The 14,042-nt window shown below is 52.4% G+C and overlaps 1 protein-coding gene across 5 annotated transcripts; it reads right to left on the reverse strand.

Annotated features, from left to right (window-relative positions):
• Positions 1–1,326: 1,326 nt before the first annotated feature.
• Positions 1,327–12,926, reverse strand: TFE3 (transcription factor binding to IGHM enhancer 3). Of its 5 annotated transcripts, XM_027091219.1 has the most exons (11): positions 12,534–12,868; positions 10,143–10,256; positions 8,866–9,169; positions 7,957–8,202; positions 7,774–7,878; positions 5,457–5,574; positions 5,043–5,099; positions 4,790–4,865; positions 3,657–3,804; positions 3,329–3,353; positions 2,601–2,793 (listed from the first exon to the last, which is right to left on the reverse strand). In XM_027091219.1, the coding sequence occupies exons 1-11, from the start codon at positions 12,647–12,649 to the stop codon at positions 2,729–2,731; spliced, it is 1,374 nt and encodes a 457-aa protein (XP_026947020.1). In that variant the 5' UTR covers positions 12,650–12,868; the 3' UTR covers positions 2,601–2,728. The 5 variants fall into 5 exon arrangements, with proteins under 5 accessions (XP_026947019.1, XP_026947017.1, XP_026947018.1 ...); XM_027091218.1 differs by lacking the exon at positions 3,329–3,353 and having other exon boundaries at positions 1,327–3,172; positions 8,866–9,104; positions 12,534–12,926; XM_027091216.1 differs by lacking the exon at positions 3,329–3,353 and having other exon boundaries at positions 1,327–3,172; positions 12,534–12,926.
• Between the last annotated feature and the right edge of the window lie 1,116 nt (positions 12,927–14,042).

Consider the following 14,042-nt stretch of genomic DNA (forward strand, 5'->3'; position numbering starts at 1 on the left):
TTACACAGAAAGAGATAACAAACAGAGTATCCTTATTTGGATCCTAGAACAGAAAAAAGACATTCATGGAAACACCAGTGAAATCCAAATAAAGTCTGGAGTTCCTAGTACTGTGCCGATGTGATTTTCTTAGCCTTAATAAATGTGCCATGGTTATTCAAGCTGTTAACATTAGGGGGAGCTGGATAACAGGTATGAGAACTCTCTACTGTCTTTGCCACACTTCTGTAAATCTAAAATTATTTCAGAATACAAAGTTAAAAAAAAACACTTCTGGGTATTACATGTTATCTTTGTAAAATAAAGAGAATATATCCAATTTGAGGAGAAAAAAAATAAAGCTATCAGGGAGCCACCAGTCTGGTGGTAGAGGTTCAGCAACCAGGCCCTAGGGCTCACAGTATGTTAGGCTAGAAAGGGGCAGGCAGCAAGTGTGGTGGTCACAGCCTGATGGGGGTGACACAGGATCAGGCCTGATACCTGCCCTGGGAGTCAGTTCGGTTGAGAGATTCCAGGAATATTTTTTCCCCAGCCTAAGATACTTGTGTCTGTTCACTTCCATTTAAATTCCCCACAAATGTCAACACCTGTTCCAAAACCGAGTTGTTTGCTTGTTCCTCTACCTTTACGGTTTTTGTCTTTGCCATTTCCACCATCTGGAATACCTCTACTGTCTGCCAGGAGATATCCTCATATACTTCCTTATCAGCTTCAAAAGTGAACTTGCGGGCTTCCCTGGTGGCGCAGTGGTTGAGAGTCCGCCTGTGGATGCAGGGGACACGGGTTCGTGCCCCGGTCCGGGAAGATCCCACATGCTAGGCCCGTGAGCCATGGCCGTTGAGCCTGCGCGTCTGGAGCCTGTGCTCCGCAACGGGAGAGGCCACAACAGTGAGAGGCCCGCGTACCGAAAAAAAAAAAAAAAAAAAGTGAACTTGCACGAAAATCTTCATTGGCCCGTCTGTCCTCAATGACTTTGTTCAAACCAGAGCCCTCACTTACCTAACTTTACCATTTAGCGCTTCATCCATTTACCAGCTGTATATCGTCAGATAGTTACTTAAACCCTGTTCTATTCGTGTTTCTTCAAACGTGAAATAGGAGTAAGAATCAGTACTTTCTTGATGAATATTCCTTAGAATAATAAATTGGGTAAAACAGTTAGGAGGCTGCCTAGCAGATAGTTAAGGACTGATTGCTTTTGTTTGTACACTGTTTTCTCCAGCCCCTCTATCTAACTTCTTGTACCCATCCCACTCAAATCTGTTTCTTCCAAGAACCTCATGAGCCATGCTCATTGCACAGACAAAAAGCAAGGACAGGAGACTCTTTGCCAAAGTTAAAAGCGCATCAAACACGCCTAGCATTTATTATCTTAATCACAAACCTACAGACCCCTTAGTACACCCTCCTCGGGGCTCGGCCCCAACAATCCAAAGCTGACAACCTTGGGTGTATGGGGTAGGAGGGATGGGGATGGGCAGGGAGTGTCTCTTGATAACTCTGAAATGGGGAAGATTTCTCCAAATGGAGAACTAGGTGGAGGCCAGAGGTTGGGGGTGACCTAGCTTCTGAGTAGGGGGTCAGTAAAAAAATTTCATAAAGAGGATGTATATATGTTTTTGCAATCCTCCCCCTAAGCCTCTGCCTTGGTGAGACAGGCTTCTACTTGTTCCTGGGCTGGGGAACTCCCTGGAAAGGCCCCTTCCTTTACCTTGTTCCTCTACATGTTGTAAAAGAGTACTGGGGTGCTGGTTCTGGGAACATGGACCCAGTACCCCCTTATCTCCATCACCTCCCCAATCTACCCTTCAAGGAAGGAGGTAAAACTCTGCCCAAGCGTGGGGGTCTAACTCTCACTCACTCCTGATCTAGGTCTGGAATGTCAACCCACAAGATTTCAAGATCTGCCCCCTTCTTCAAGGGCCAGGTCGGCTTAGAGCCCTCCTAGGTTAAGTCACAATGGTCCCAGGTTAAGGCGGGGGAGCTTAAGTACCACTCCTCCCTGCAGTGTGGAATGACTGGATGGGATGTTGCTAAGAGACGAGGGCTGTGATCTCCACAAAGTTGCCTGATCTTACTGACTCCTCCACTGAAATACCTGCGCCGGGCTGTTCCTATAGGGAAAGGGCGGGGCCTGACTCCTCCATTGCTAGAAGGCCAGGACTGAGTTCCCAGGTAAAGGGGTTGGCTCTCATCCTCACTTCTGTTCTTTGCCTGCGCAGGGCAGGGTTCATGGGGAAGGGGCAGCGCTTAAACCCCCAGGGTGGGACCTCCATTTTGACTCCTCTTCCTTGCCAGGATAGACTAGACTGTTGGTTCCAAGAGAGGGAATGGAGCAGTATCCTGACACTCTGTATCCCAGGAAACATGGCTAGGACAGTCCCTAGGGGCCAGGGGCTGACCTCATCCTGTCTCCTTCCCTCACCTGGGCAAGGGCGGGTCCCACGGGGCAGGGGTGAGGCTGCGTTCTGCAAGAGACAGGCCCTGATGCCCCTACCTTCTCCATGTCTGAAATACCTGCATTGGCCTGTCCTGTGGGGAAGGGGTGGGGCCTCATCTGACTCCTCCTCCTTGCCTGGTTATAGGGGTGGGGCCTCATCAGTCTCCTCTTCCCCCAGTACACCTGGGCAGGGCAATCTCATGAAAAGGTGGGGGAAAAGGCGGGGCCTCATCCTGACATGTCCTCCTTTCCTGGGTGGGGAAGTCCCAGGGGAGGGGTGAGGCCTGATCAGGACTCCTCCTCCATGCTGAAGCTGCTGCGGCGACTGCTGGCCTTGGAGACTGCAGGGGATACTGAAGAAAGCAGGGGATCGGAGGCAGCCCGCAGTGGGGACAGGGCGCCCCCTGACAGTCCCCCCACCACCCCCTCCTCCTCCTCCATCAGAATGTCCTCCAGCCCCAGGTGGAAGGGGTCCCCCAGATCCCCCAGGTGGTCGCTGGGAAAGTGCAGGTCCAGAAGGGCATCTGAGGGTGGCGCTGGGGGCTGCTGATGGGGAGTACTCTGGGCAGGTCCCCCCGCTGCATGAAATGTTGCTGTGCCTGGCCTGCCCTCCTCTTCAACATCCAGCTGCTCTGGCTTGAGACTGTCAGAGGCTGAAGTTGTGGCCAGTGAGAGCAGCCCTGGGGTGGGAGGCACTGGCAGACCATGGATCTGGGCCTGCAGTTCTAGCTCCTGCAAAACGTAGCGGGGTGGGTGGTGGGGGTGGGATAAGATGGAGTTCAGAGTCCCTCAGAGGCAGAGGATATAACAGTTAAAAGGGTAGGCTGCCTGGGTTCGAATTCAGCCTCTGCCATTCACTAGTTGCGTAACTTCAGGCAAGTTGCTTACCGTCTCTGAGCCTCAGAGTCCCAACCTAGAAAGTGGGTATAATAATGGTCCCTGTCTCACAGGATTGTTGTGAGGATTAACTTAGTAAATGGAGATAAGGCTCTTGTCATAGTGCATGGCACAAGATAAAACACTGTGTCCGTTAACCAATATTCATTATTATTCTTGCTAATGTTATGATTACTACTTATCATCATCATCATCATGTGAGTCAGGAAGCCCGGGGATCCCCCAAATATGCCAGGAGGAGAAATCCTAGCCTGTTCTCCCTCTGCCTCTGCCTCCAGGAAGCCCCCCTCACCCCTGCCACCGCCTTCTCCTTCCAGACCTGAATTCGGAGCTGCAGGCTGCGGTTGGCTTGCTCCAGGGATCGCTGCCGGCTCTCCAGGTCTTTGGAGCGCTGTTGCTCCTTCTGCAACTTGCGGATGTAGTCCACAGAGGCTTTCAGGATGGTGCCCTTGTTCCAGCGCATCTCCCTGTGGGGCCCAAGGGGGAGGAAAGAAGGGAATGCTGCACATGGAGTCTCTCGGGAGCTGAAGGGGGCGATTGCACCAGGTAGATGGAGCACCCCGCCACATGCCTACAACTTGAGGCAGAGGGACATCAAGGGTACAGAATGCTCGGATGAAAACCACCTGCCTGGAACCTTCCAGTGATGCCCCATCACACCCCGAACCCAGAAAGCCCTCTCTGACCTGATCCCTCTTACCCATGCCCATCTGATTCATCTCACTGCAGCCACACTGGCTTCTCAATGCTCCTAGAACATGGAAAATCATTCCCACCTCAGGGCCTCCATCCCAGCTCTGCCCTCCACCTTGAACACTCTTCTCTCAGACACCCAGATGGTTCCTGCCTCACCTCTTTAGGCTCTTTATTCAAGTATTTCCTCATCAGTTGAGGCCTGCCCTGTCCCCACCCTCCTCACCCCAAACTGTGACCCTCCCCAATATCCCATCTTCCCTCCGTTCTTGATTCCTCTCCACAACACTCATCATAACCACCGGAGTTTACATATTTATCTTCTTTGCTGTCTGTCTGCCCCCACTAAAACATCAGTTCCATGAGGTCAGGGATTTTTGTGCATTTTGTTCCCTCTGGTATCCTCAGGGCCTAGCATGGTACCTGGCACAAAGCAGAAGCAGCTCAATACATTTTTTGAGTAAATAAAGGAGGTACTAAATAAGCGGAAAACTGTCTATGTCGTACAGGGGGGCAGATGACGTGGACCATAATGTCATGGACCATGGACCATAATGTCATGCACCTAAAATTTTAGATGGGAACACGGTGAGGGGCTGCCACCCTGCTCAGGGTGAGGAAAGCTGGGTGAGAAAGGGGCAAAGGAGCAGGACTGCCTGGGTGGTTCCCACTTAGGGCGGGCCCACCCGGGAATGACTTTCAGGGAGTGGGGCCCCCACCCCACCTTCCACCGGCCTGGGGCTCCTGGCCCAGACTCACGGGTCACTGGACTTGGGGATGAGGGTGCCCAACTCCTTGATCCTGTCGTTAATGTTGAATCGCCTGCGACGTTCAACTTTGAAGGCGGGGGAGAGAAAGAGAAAGTGGGAAAGAGTCGTCAATAGGCTGAGAAGTGAAGAGGAGAAACTGGGGAATTGGGAGGCTGCTGCAGGGAGAGGCCCCCAAGGAAGGCCGGGCGCAGAGTGAGGCTGGGCTGCACAGCACGTGGGCAGGAGCACGCGCTCTCACTCACTCAGGTTGTGATTGTCTTTCTTCTGCCGTTCCTTCAAAAGGGCCTTGGCCTCTGTCTCTGGAAGAGAGTGCAGGAGGTGGTCAGGGCCTCTGGGCCTGGGAAAGATGACAGACGATGGTGGGCAGCATGTGCAGCCACTGGGGTAGGCTTTGGTGGGCGCAGGCAAGGGGAGTGCCACCATTTTTACAATTTTTAAAGAAGCCATGGTGACAGGCCACTTGTTAAACCCAAGAGGAGAGGGAGTGGAGTGAAAGCAGGACCACGGGCCATATGGACAAAGATGGCAAACAGCCCCCATTTCTGTCTGTTTAAACCCTCTTCCCTTAGAATCAGGCCTGACCCCCAGACCTGGTAGATATGGGGCTCACCCTGGGGTATATGATAATTGCACGGGGCCAAGACCCTAGCCCTTACCAGAGATCTCCCGTTTGATATTCGGCAGCTCAGCTGGACAGGAGTTGCTGACAGTGATGGCTGGCGTGGCCACACCCTGACTACTGTACACATCAAGCAGATTCCCTGACACAGGCAGCTGCAGGCAGGGAGAGCGGAAAAATGATGGTTGGAAACAGACCCCAGGCTCGGCCCCTTCTTCGACCAGGTTCCTGACCCTCCACACACCCCAAAGATGGGCTCCCTCATGCAAGGATTGGCTGGCCCAGCATGGAAACCCTTCCTTCTCCTTCAAGGGAATTTCACACAGCCACTCAACAGGGAAGACAGGGTCAAGGGGACCTACCCTGCTTTGCTGGGGGACTAGAGCCTGCCTGGCCTGCTCATCGTGTCCCCACAGCCCCTCGAATCCCCCAGTGACTTCTGAAGCCCCTCTCTCAAACCCCGGCATTGGCTCTGAGAAGTGCTAGAAAACCACCCTTCTCAGGACTTTGTCAGCTCCAATGCAACATTTCAGCCCCTCCTAGAGCTACATTCCAACTCAGCATTCTTGGAACACTCCAACCCAGTCTTCTCAGACCTTGGGAAATTGTCATGGCAACATTCCACCCAAAATCTGGCCTTTTGGAGAGTTCCAGCCCAATCTCCAGTCTTCTGCTGTGACTGCGTTGCATATAGTCTCCGGCTGCCATGCACCGAAGTTCTCATCTGGCACCCTCTTGCACATTCTGATCTCTCAGGATTTCTTGTCCAACTACTCAACAAGCACTGTTTTTATGTCAGCCTAGTTTTTTTTTTTCTCTTTCACACTCTCCTGGATACATCCTAGGGCAATGAACTAATCCATAAGTAATCAGTCCCACCTCTTGATGAGTTTTCATCTCCTGAAACCCCCACTAGACTGCTGGATCCATCCAATCTCTAGCTGTGCCCAAATCAATGAAAAATTCTGATAAATTGGTACCATTTTTACATGTGCTTTTATCCTCTTGATAAGTTGGAAAGAAGTAAAGCTTATAGGCACTTGGTATGTCCCAAAACGAGTTATGAGACTCTTGGAATGTTCAGAACCAGAATGTTAAAATTCATTGGTGCAGCTCCTGCTCTAGAAAGTTTTATCAAGTCTTTACAAGGACCCAGCCTCTCGGCACAGTTCACTTTAAGAGATGTGGTATGTTCTAGTCACTTCAAGGTCCAACCACATCAAATCTGGACACCTTTGGCATATTATGTTCCAATCACTTCATGGTCTGCGTGTGTCTTCATGACCTGAATGTCCTGGTACATTCAAAACGCTACAAGATAATCTGTATAACAGAGAGCTTCTCTGTTAATTTTGGCCTATGTTGTTAGAAATAAGATTATACCTTGCATGTTTAGAATAAGTTTCTGTCCATCTCTGCACTAAAAAATTTAGAGAGTTACAAGCTCTAAAGTGCTATAGAGAAACATCACTTAGGGGAGGAAGGTGGAAGTGTATTTATGTTGGAGTGTAAGCATGTGTGGAAGCCTCGCAGCACCAGGACTTGGCCCTGTTCTTAGAGCATCCTCTATCCATTCTCTACCTGTCCTGCTTCAAGAGTTCCAGCTGGCCTGCTGTGAAGCCAAGAGCTACTTTGGAGTGCTGGCTGCAGGATTAAGCCAATTCTTATGCAACTGACTCAGTTCTTAATGGCCATTTCTTCTAAAAAGTTTCTTTTGTGTGTGGGGGAGGGTGTGGGTCTTGGGATAGGGGTGAATTTGAGGTTTAAAGTTTAAACTAGAAATAAGATGATGTGGTCTGCTTGCTCTCTGTTTAGATAGGCTTTAAGACCAATTGGATTTACATGGAGGCCAGGCCAGAGAATGGTAATCGATGACTTGTGTGCAGACAAGCATTTATCCAGGTTGCATTGTCCAAATTGGTTTGTTAAAGCTCCAGGTTACATTCTTACACAAAGAAAAACATTCAGTAAACATGAGACAAGTTTAGGAAAACTTAATAAAAAAACCCTGTCTTATACTCAAAACAAACAAACAAACAAAATGCTACAAGAGCCCCACCTCTTGGTCCCTCCCACAGTGAAGCTTCCGTGCTTCGGTATGCCCTAATAGCTCCATGAAGTCCCCACCGTTAGATATCAAAATCTACAAGGTTCACCTCTCCATGCAGTGCAACAGGGCCCCAGGGCACTGGTGTGCCCCATTCTCAACATACAGCCTCTATCTCTATCTCAGTACAATCCAAGGTGACAGTCTCTTATGTACACAGCCAGCCTGCCCGAGTGTATATAAGATATCCCTCAGTGATAGACGGATGCGCTAATTTTTAGACCAACCTCCCATCTCAGGGCCTCACCGTGCTGGGGAGCTGCAGCCCCGTGGTGCCTCCAGGCAGATAGCTGAGCATCTCATCGTTGTAACTGGACTCCAGGCTGATGATCTCATCGATGACATCATCAATCTGGGAGAAGAAATATGGAAGAGCCTTAGAAGAAGCTGGGGCAGGGGGAGCATGGGAGGGTCGTCTGCAGCCACTCACCTCCTTCTCTGAGCTAGACCCGATGGTAAGCAGTGCCATGGGGCTGTTGGGAGCACTGCCAGTGGGGCCAGTAGCATGGGCAGCCTCAGGGGCGGGAAGTGGCTGGGCACTAGCAGCCCCCGGTGGTGGGGTGAGGGCCTGGGACGCCAGCTTGGGCCCAAGTGTGGTGGACAGGTACTGCTTCACCTGCTGCCGGCGCGCCTGCTGCAGGTGGTAGCGCGTCGGGTTCTCCAGATGGGTCTGTACCTGTGGAATGTGGGGGAGACAGGATGGGAGGGAACAAGGTAGAACAGGGCTCAGAGGGGTGACTCTGAGCCCCAGCTTGCCCCACAGAAGTCATCTGTTCCTAGGCTCAAGATGGCAAACCAGGCCCAGAATCTGAGAACCCTCTCCCACCCCCAAATACTGATTAAAGTCTCCCCTAGGACCCAAACTCCCTTTCTCAGAGATCCTTCACAGCCCTCAAGATCTACCCATGGGTGGCAGAATCCTTCACAGTTTCTGGAGCACCCTGTCACAGTCCCCAAGAGGCCCCCCGCAAAGCTGGTGACCCCACCTAACAGACATGGGAACTATACATGGCTTCCCAAGACACTCCAATGACCAAAGAATTCCTAATGCATAACCATATGTGAAGTGCTTCCTACAAAGCCACTTCACAGACTCCAGGGCCCACTCAGGGCACTCATGAGCCTCCATGATCCACCAAGACATCCTATGGCCCCCAAGAACCCCTCACAACTCCACAAGAACGCCTTGGAAACCCTAAACACAATGGGATACTAGCACAGCCCCCTTTTAACAGTACCTGAGACCTTCCTTAGAGCCCCTAGGACCTCGTCCCAAAGCCACCAGGACCAATCCTCAGTCACCAGGAGCCCCTCCCAGGGCCTCTGGATGTCACCTTACCTTGAGCACCTCCCTGGGCACCTGAGCAGGGGGAGGACGACCCAATGTGTGGCCCCCAGCAGAGACGCCGACCACAGAGATGGCAGGAGAGGCAGGTGCAGGACTAGGGAAGGGAGAGGCTGCAGCCTGTTCCCGACGCTCACGCCTCTCCTGCTCCTGGGCCTGGGCCCGCATTAGCTGCTGCCGCAGCAAGACCCGCGATGAAGAAGATGACGACATGGCAGGGGTCCTGGAGCCCCCTGCAGAAGATGATGCAGAGAGTGTAGCTGGGGTGGCTGGTGTGGCCTGCAGTGATATTGGGAGGCTGTGGAATGGGAAATACGGGGCCACAGGTAAGCTAAAAGTCTCGGCCCAAGCCTAAGGAGTCACAGTGCGATGGAGCAGACATTCGAACCTGGCCTGTTCTCTGCCTTCAGAAGCCACAATGTGGAGGGGAGATAAAGGAACCAGACCTGGTCACAACCCTCAGGGGTCACAGTCTGGTGGGGGAACTTTAGCCTGCAGTCCTTATGGTGAAGCCTGGATTTGGGCCTGTTCGTATATCAAGCGGAGATACCATTGTTCAGCTCTGCGAGCTATTTACAGGAGAGCAGAAGGAAACAGAATTGAGGTTGTGGGAGTAGATACAGACACAGAGGGCTCATTAAGCTCAATTTGGGGCTGGAGATGCTCCCTGAGCTCCTGGGGGTGGGCATCAATCTATATGGGCAACCGCAGGCCCTTCTTCCTCCCCTGCCTGGGCCTCTGGTCCCAGGAGCTAGTCAGTCTCGAAAATCTCAGAGATTTCACAATCCTCCCTTCCTGCCCCTCTTCCAGGTCCCCTCCCCTTTCTTAGAGCCCAGGCCCATGACTCAGCACATTTAGACTTTCAAGCTTGGGGGAAAGAAGAGACCAGCAGGGGTTCTTCAAGGGCTGGGAGTGGGTGAATTTGTTGAGTTGGGGGGGGGTGACCAGGGGTTATGGGAATGGCTCCGCCTACTTGGGGGCTGGGCTTGAGCAGGCCACGCCCTGTGTCTGGGAACTCCAGGCACGCTGCAATTTTTATCTATGAATGGATGTGCAGGTGGGGGAGGAAGCAGGGGAGATTTTGTCTGAGATACTAGAATCCTAGCTTGGCCTCCTGCTTTCCACATGCTCTTTCTGGCTCTTAATTTTACTATCTGGAAAATTCAGGCTGGTGAGAGAATGGGTTGGGCTGGCACTGAGGGCCTCTGCCCATCAAGAGGGGATGGAGGGGCCTGAGGAATTGGGAGGGGAGTCAGAGAGAAGAGACATACCTTGAGCGTAGAGATAGGGGCTGGCTTTTGAGCTCGTAGAAGCTGTCAGGATCAAGGACGTTTTCTAATTCGATGTCAGCAACAATCCCGGATTCCGGAAGCAAAGAGTTCAGGCTGAGGGTGGGGGGAAGGCAGGGTGATGGTCAGTGATTGTATGGAGACGTCATTCCCCTGAGAGAGACAGAGACAGAGACAGAAGAGAAAAGAAGAGAAGAGAAGCATACACCAGGAGAGAGGAGAATAGAGTGTATCCCTCACATTCAGCCACTTTGCTGAAACCACCACCATGAATTCCCATGTCTTCTCCCCTCTCCACTCTCTTTTGCTCCGTGTTACCCATAGTTCCTTAAGATTAAAAATAATAAGCTTGAACCCCAGATCCTCGATCTAACAATCACCTGGGTGTACAACCTGGGTTTCAGGAGAATAGAAACGAAGAGTTGAGGAATGACAATTCACTTTGTGGGATTCCTGACTTTGCATTCAGAGTTCTCCCAGCCCCCACACCCCCCATTGTTTTCCTGGCTGCTGAATGTGAGACCACATAGGTCCACAGGCATACTGCACGGTAGGGGCTTCCCTCGGCAGAACAGTCCATTGTAACACAAACTGAATGCATCACAAAGAGAACTGGGGTACCTGATTCACTTTACTGAAGGATCCACTACTTCCCAAAAGAGCTCCCGGCCACCAACCCTGCCCCAGCCAGAGTTTGTGGGATGTGAACACGTATCCAAAAACAAGATGGAAATAACAAAGGCTCCCCTCAGTCCAACAATCTGGATTGACAAGAGGGAGAATTTGGGTGGATGATCTGCTTTATAGGAACATTCTTTTCTTGGTCAGAGGAGCTTGCCCAGCACTCTCCAGTTTTTTCGACAGATCAAAACACAAACACACCTCCAATACCAACACCCACTGACACACAAACTAAGAAGCCATGTACACCAGTCCCTTTCAACTATCGCCACTACTGTGATGATCTAGGTTGCTATAAAGGCATCAGGAGATGGTAAATTCATATATTGAAAGGCTCCTGCTCAACCCTCCATGCTGGCTGCAAGACCCTAGTGTGTAGGGGACATTAACATGCAGGCAGATAGATATGCATCCTTGAATTTAGTCAAAGATTTATAATCCTGAGATTGTCGTTGACTTGCCCCTCCCCAAGAATCTGTCTTCCTCCCTTTCCTCACTCACAGACGGGGCCCTAAAACCACCCCAGGAAGTCGGGAAGAGGAAGCTGGGGAGCCGCTGAGCTCAGCACAATCCCAGGCAGAAAGTAGGCGAAGCCCCCTCCCATGCTCACACTTCCATTGCACAGAAGTTGGAAGAGGTGGGCACTGAAATGAGCAGGGTATGGACAGAGAAGGCTGGGGCTTCCAGGCCCACTGATGGAAGTGAGGCTAAGAGGTCAGAGAGGACCCACCCAGGCAGGGATGGTGCAATTGGTGCTCATTCCAGCTCTAGGGTCAGATTCAAGATTGCCTCCAGGGCCTGAGAGACAGACTGGGAAGGTGAGATAAAAAAAAAAAAAAAACCTCTGTGTCTGTGTGTGTGTAGGGGGTGAAAAGAGCTGGCTGAGAGGCTAGGGCAGGTGGCAACAAGAACAAGACCCTCCTGTGGGTTCCCAAATAAGGTCTGAGGCCTTCTCTGGGCTAAGAGGTAGCACCATCTCCATTGTCTGTCTGTCTGACTAGTTTCCCATTCAAGCCCCTATGGGGTGTGGGAAGAGGGCTTTTCCACTACCCAGCTGGATGGGTGGGCAGGCGAAGGGATTATTCTGATCAAGTCTTGATGAATGTTGCTTTTCTTGTTCACTCACACACACTCACAAGGCTGGTCCCACGCAGTATATCCGAGATACCCCCAAATCCCTCCAGAGTCATTTTATCCCCAAACACAGCCTCCAGCAACCAGCCACTGGGAGTCACCAAGCTCCCAAGACAGCACCTCTATCTCCCAGGACGTCTTCTCTGAGGGAAAAAGTCCCTTAAAAATCAGTGCCTCACCTACAGAGTGCCCCCTCAAATTCATTCCCCTCATATCTGACTCAAAGACCCCAAATTCAGCCTCTAGTCAGAGTCTCAGTCCCTGAAGTTCAGCTACCCTAGACTAGTTTTTGGACACAACAGAATCAGCCCCTCGAGACCGAGTCAAGGGCCCCCGCCAAATCTGAACTAGGCCTCCCTTACTGCACTTCCACGACTCCTTTAAGCCTCAGTCCAAGCAAGCCACCGCCAGATTCCTTAGGTGCCCCCCCAAGTCAGGCGCTCAGACGTCCTCCAAGACTAGGCCGGGGCCTCCAATCACAGTCCTGGGCCCCCGCTGCCCCCAGATAAGGCCCCCGGGAACCCCAGTTAGCACTACCGGTCCCAGGCGGTCCCGCACCTGAGCAGCTGGGCCGAGTCGGCCGGCCTGCGCTCCTCCAACAGCACGAACACGGCTCGAGGGCCCTCCGCGCTGGCCTCTACGCCGTCCCGAGCTGGCTCGGCCGCATGAGACATGACGCCCGGCCCCGGGCGAGCCCTGCCAGGCCGGTCGGGCCTCGGCCCGGTCCCCCTAACAAAATAAGAGTCCCCCTCCCCCGCTCGCCACCGCCTCCTCCGCTAAGCCATGGATCGAGCTCTGCGCGGGCGGGCGGGCGGCGTCGGGGAGATGGGATGGGCTGTGAGTCATCCCCCGCCCAGAACGGACCAAACCGCCCCCCCAACCTAACCCCGGACGACCGCCCTCCTCCCCCTCGTCCTCTTCCCCCTCCTCCCTGGGCTGGGGAAACTCCACAGGAAGTGACCGCACTGAGGATAGACAGCTCGCTGGGCCACGCCCTCCGGGTGAGGCGGCCAATCGTTGAGGGGTGGCTCAAGGGCCCGCCCTAAGCTACGCCTCCGAAGCCGAGAGAGAACTAGATTCCGCAGGCCCTTATTCCGAGAAGGGGGCACCGAGGCCACGCCCTCAGAGACAGAGGCAAATCAATGAGAGGTAATTAGATTGAACCACGCCTCCTCTTCTCAAATTATCCCTCCGCAAGATATTAAGCCGCTCCTTGGGTTCTCTGCGCCTGCGTACTGATGGCCAGTCTGCGCGCGGAGGGTCTCCAGGACACGCTTCTAGCTTCGGAAACGCGCCCTCTATAGGCCAATATTCATAGTATCCACTCTCTAAACCGCGCTCCAACTTTGATCTAGCGGTGCCTCCTCAGCCAAAGCCATAGCCTTGAGGCCTAGGCAGCTACATTCCCGGAAGGTGCGCGCCAGAAACCCCACCCTTTTGGTACCTACAGTCCAGCCGCCCAGCTGGTTTTCCTGGAAGCGGTCCGCCTACTCTATGTCATTTAGAGCGGTTGTTGTACTAGGTCGTTGCGCTGCACTGTAGGTGCTTAGTGAATCCTTGGCAGATGGATGAATGAGTGGAAGGATGGAAATTAGATCTGGCCCCTTCTGTGGTTGACTTCTGGAATTATAAAGACCAAGGTTTGAATATGGGCAAGGGACTTACCCTCTCTGAGCCTCAGCTTTACTGGTCTGTCAAATGGGGGTCATAATACCTGTTTGATAGGGTTGTTACGAGGATTGGAGGTTATTTTTTTTTTTTATTTATTTATTTTTTTATTTGAAGCGGACCTCTCACTGTTGTGGCCTCTCCCACTGTGGAGCACAGGCTCCGGACGCGCAGGCCCAGCGGCCACGGCTCACGGGCCCAGCCGCTCCGCGGCATGTGGGATCCTCCCGGACCGGGGCACGAACCCGTGTCCCCCGCATCGGCAGGCAGACTCCCAACCACTGCGCCACCAGGGAAGCCCTGGAGGTTATTTTTGAATAGTGCTAGCAGGTTGTTTGACATACAATAATCTCTCCAAAAATTGATTCACTCATTTGTGCACTGATTTAACATTTATTG

Source organism: Aethalodelphis obliquidens, unplaced genomic scaffold (genome assembly GCF_003676395.1).
Source record: "Aethalodelphis obliquidens isolate GAN/ISIS:26980383/991018 unplaced genomic scaffold, ASM367639v1 scaffold71, whole genome shotgun sequence".
Classification (NCBI taxonomy): domain Eukaryota; kingdom Metazoa; phylum Chordata; class Mammalia; order Artiodactyla; family Delphinidae; genus Aethalodelphis; species Aethalodelphis obliquidens.

Bases quoted from the DNA above. Each gene is read 5' to 3' on its own strand.
- TFE3 (XM_027091215.1), bottom strand. From the start codon at position 12,649: ATGTCTCATGCGGCCGAGCCAGCTCGGGACGGCGTAGAGGCCAGCGCG. The intron at 10,257-12,533 runs GTGCGGGACCGC...CCCCACCCTCAG, and splicing joins GACTCGGCCCAGCTGCTCAG to CCTGAACTCTTTGCTTCCGG. The intron at 4,866-5,042 runs GTGAGTGAGAGC...CCGCCTTCAAAG, and splicing joins GAAAGACAATCACAACCTGA to TTGAACGTCGCAGGCGATTC.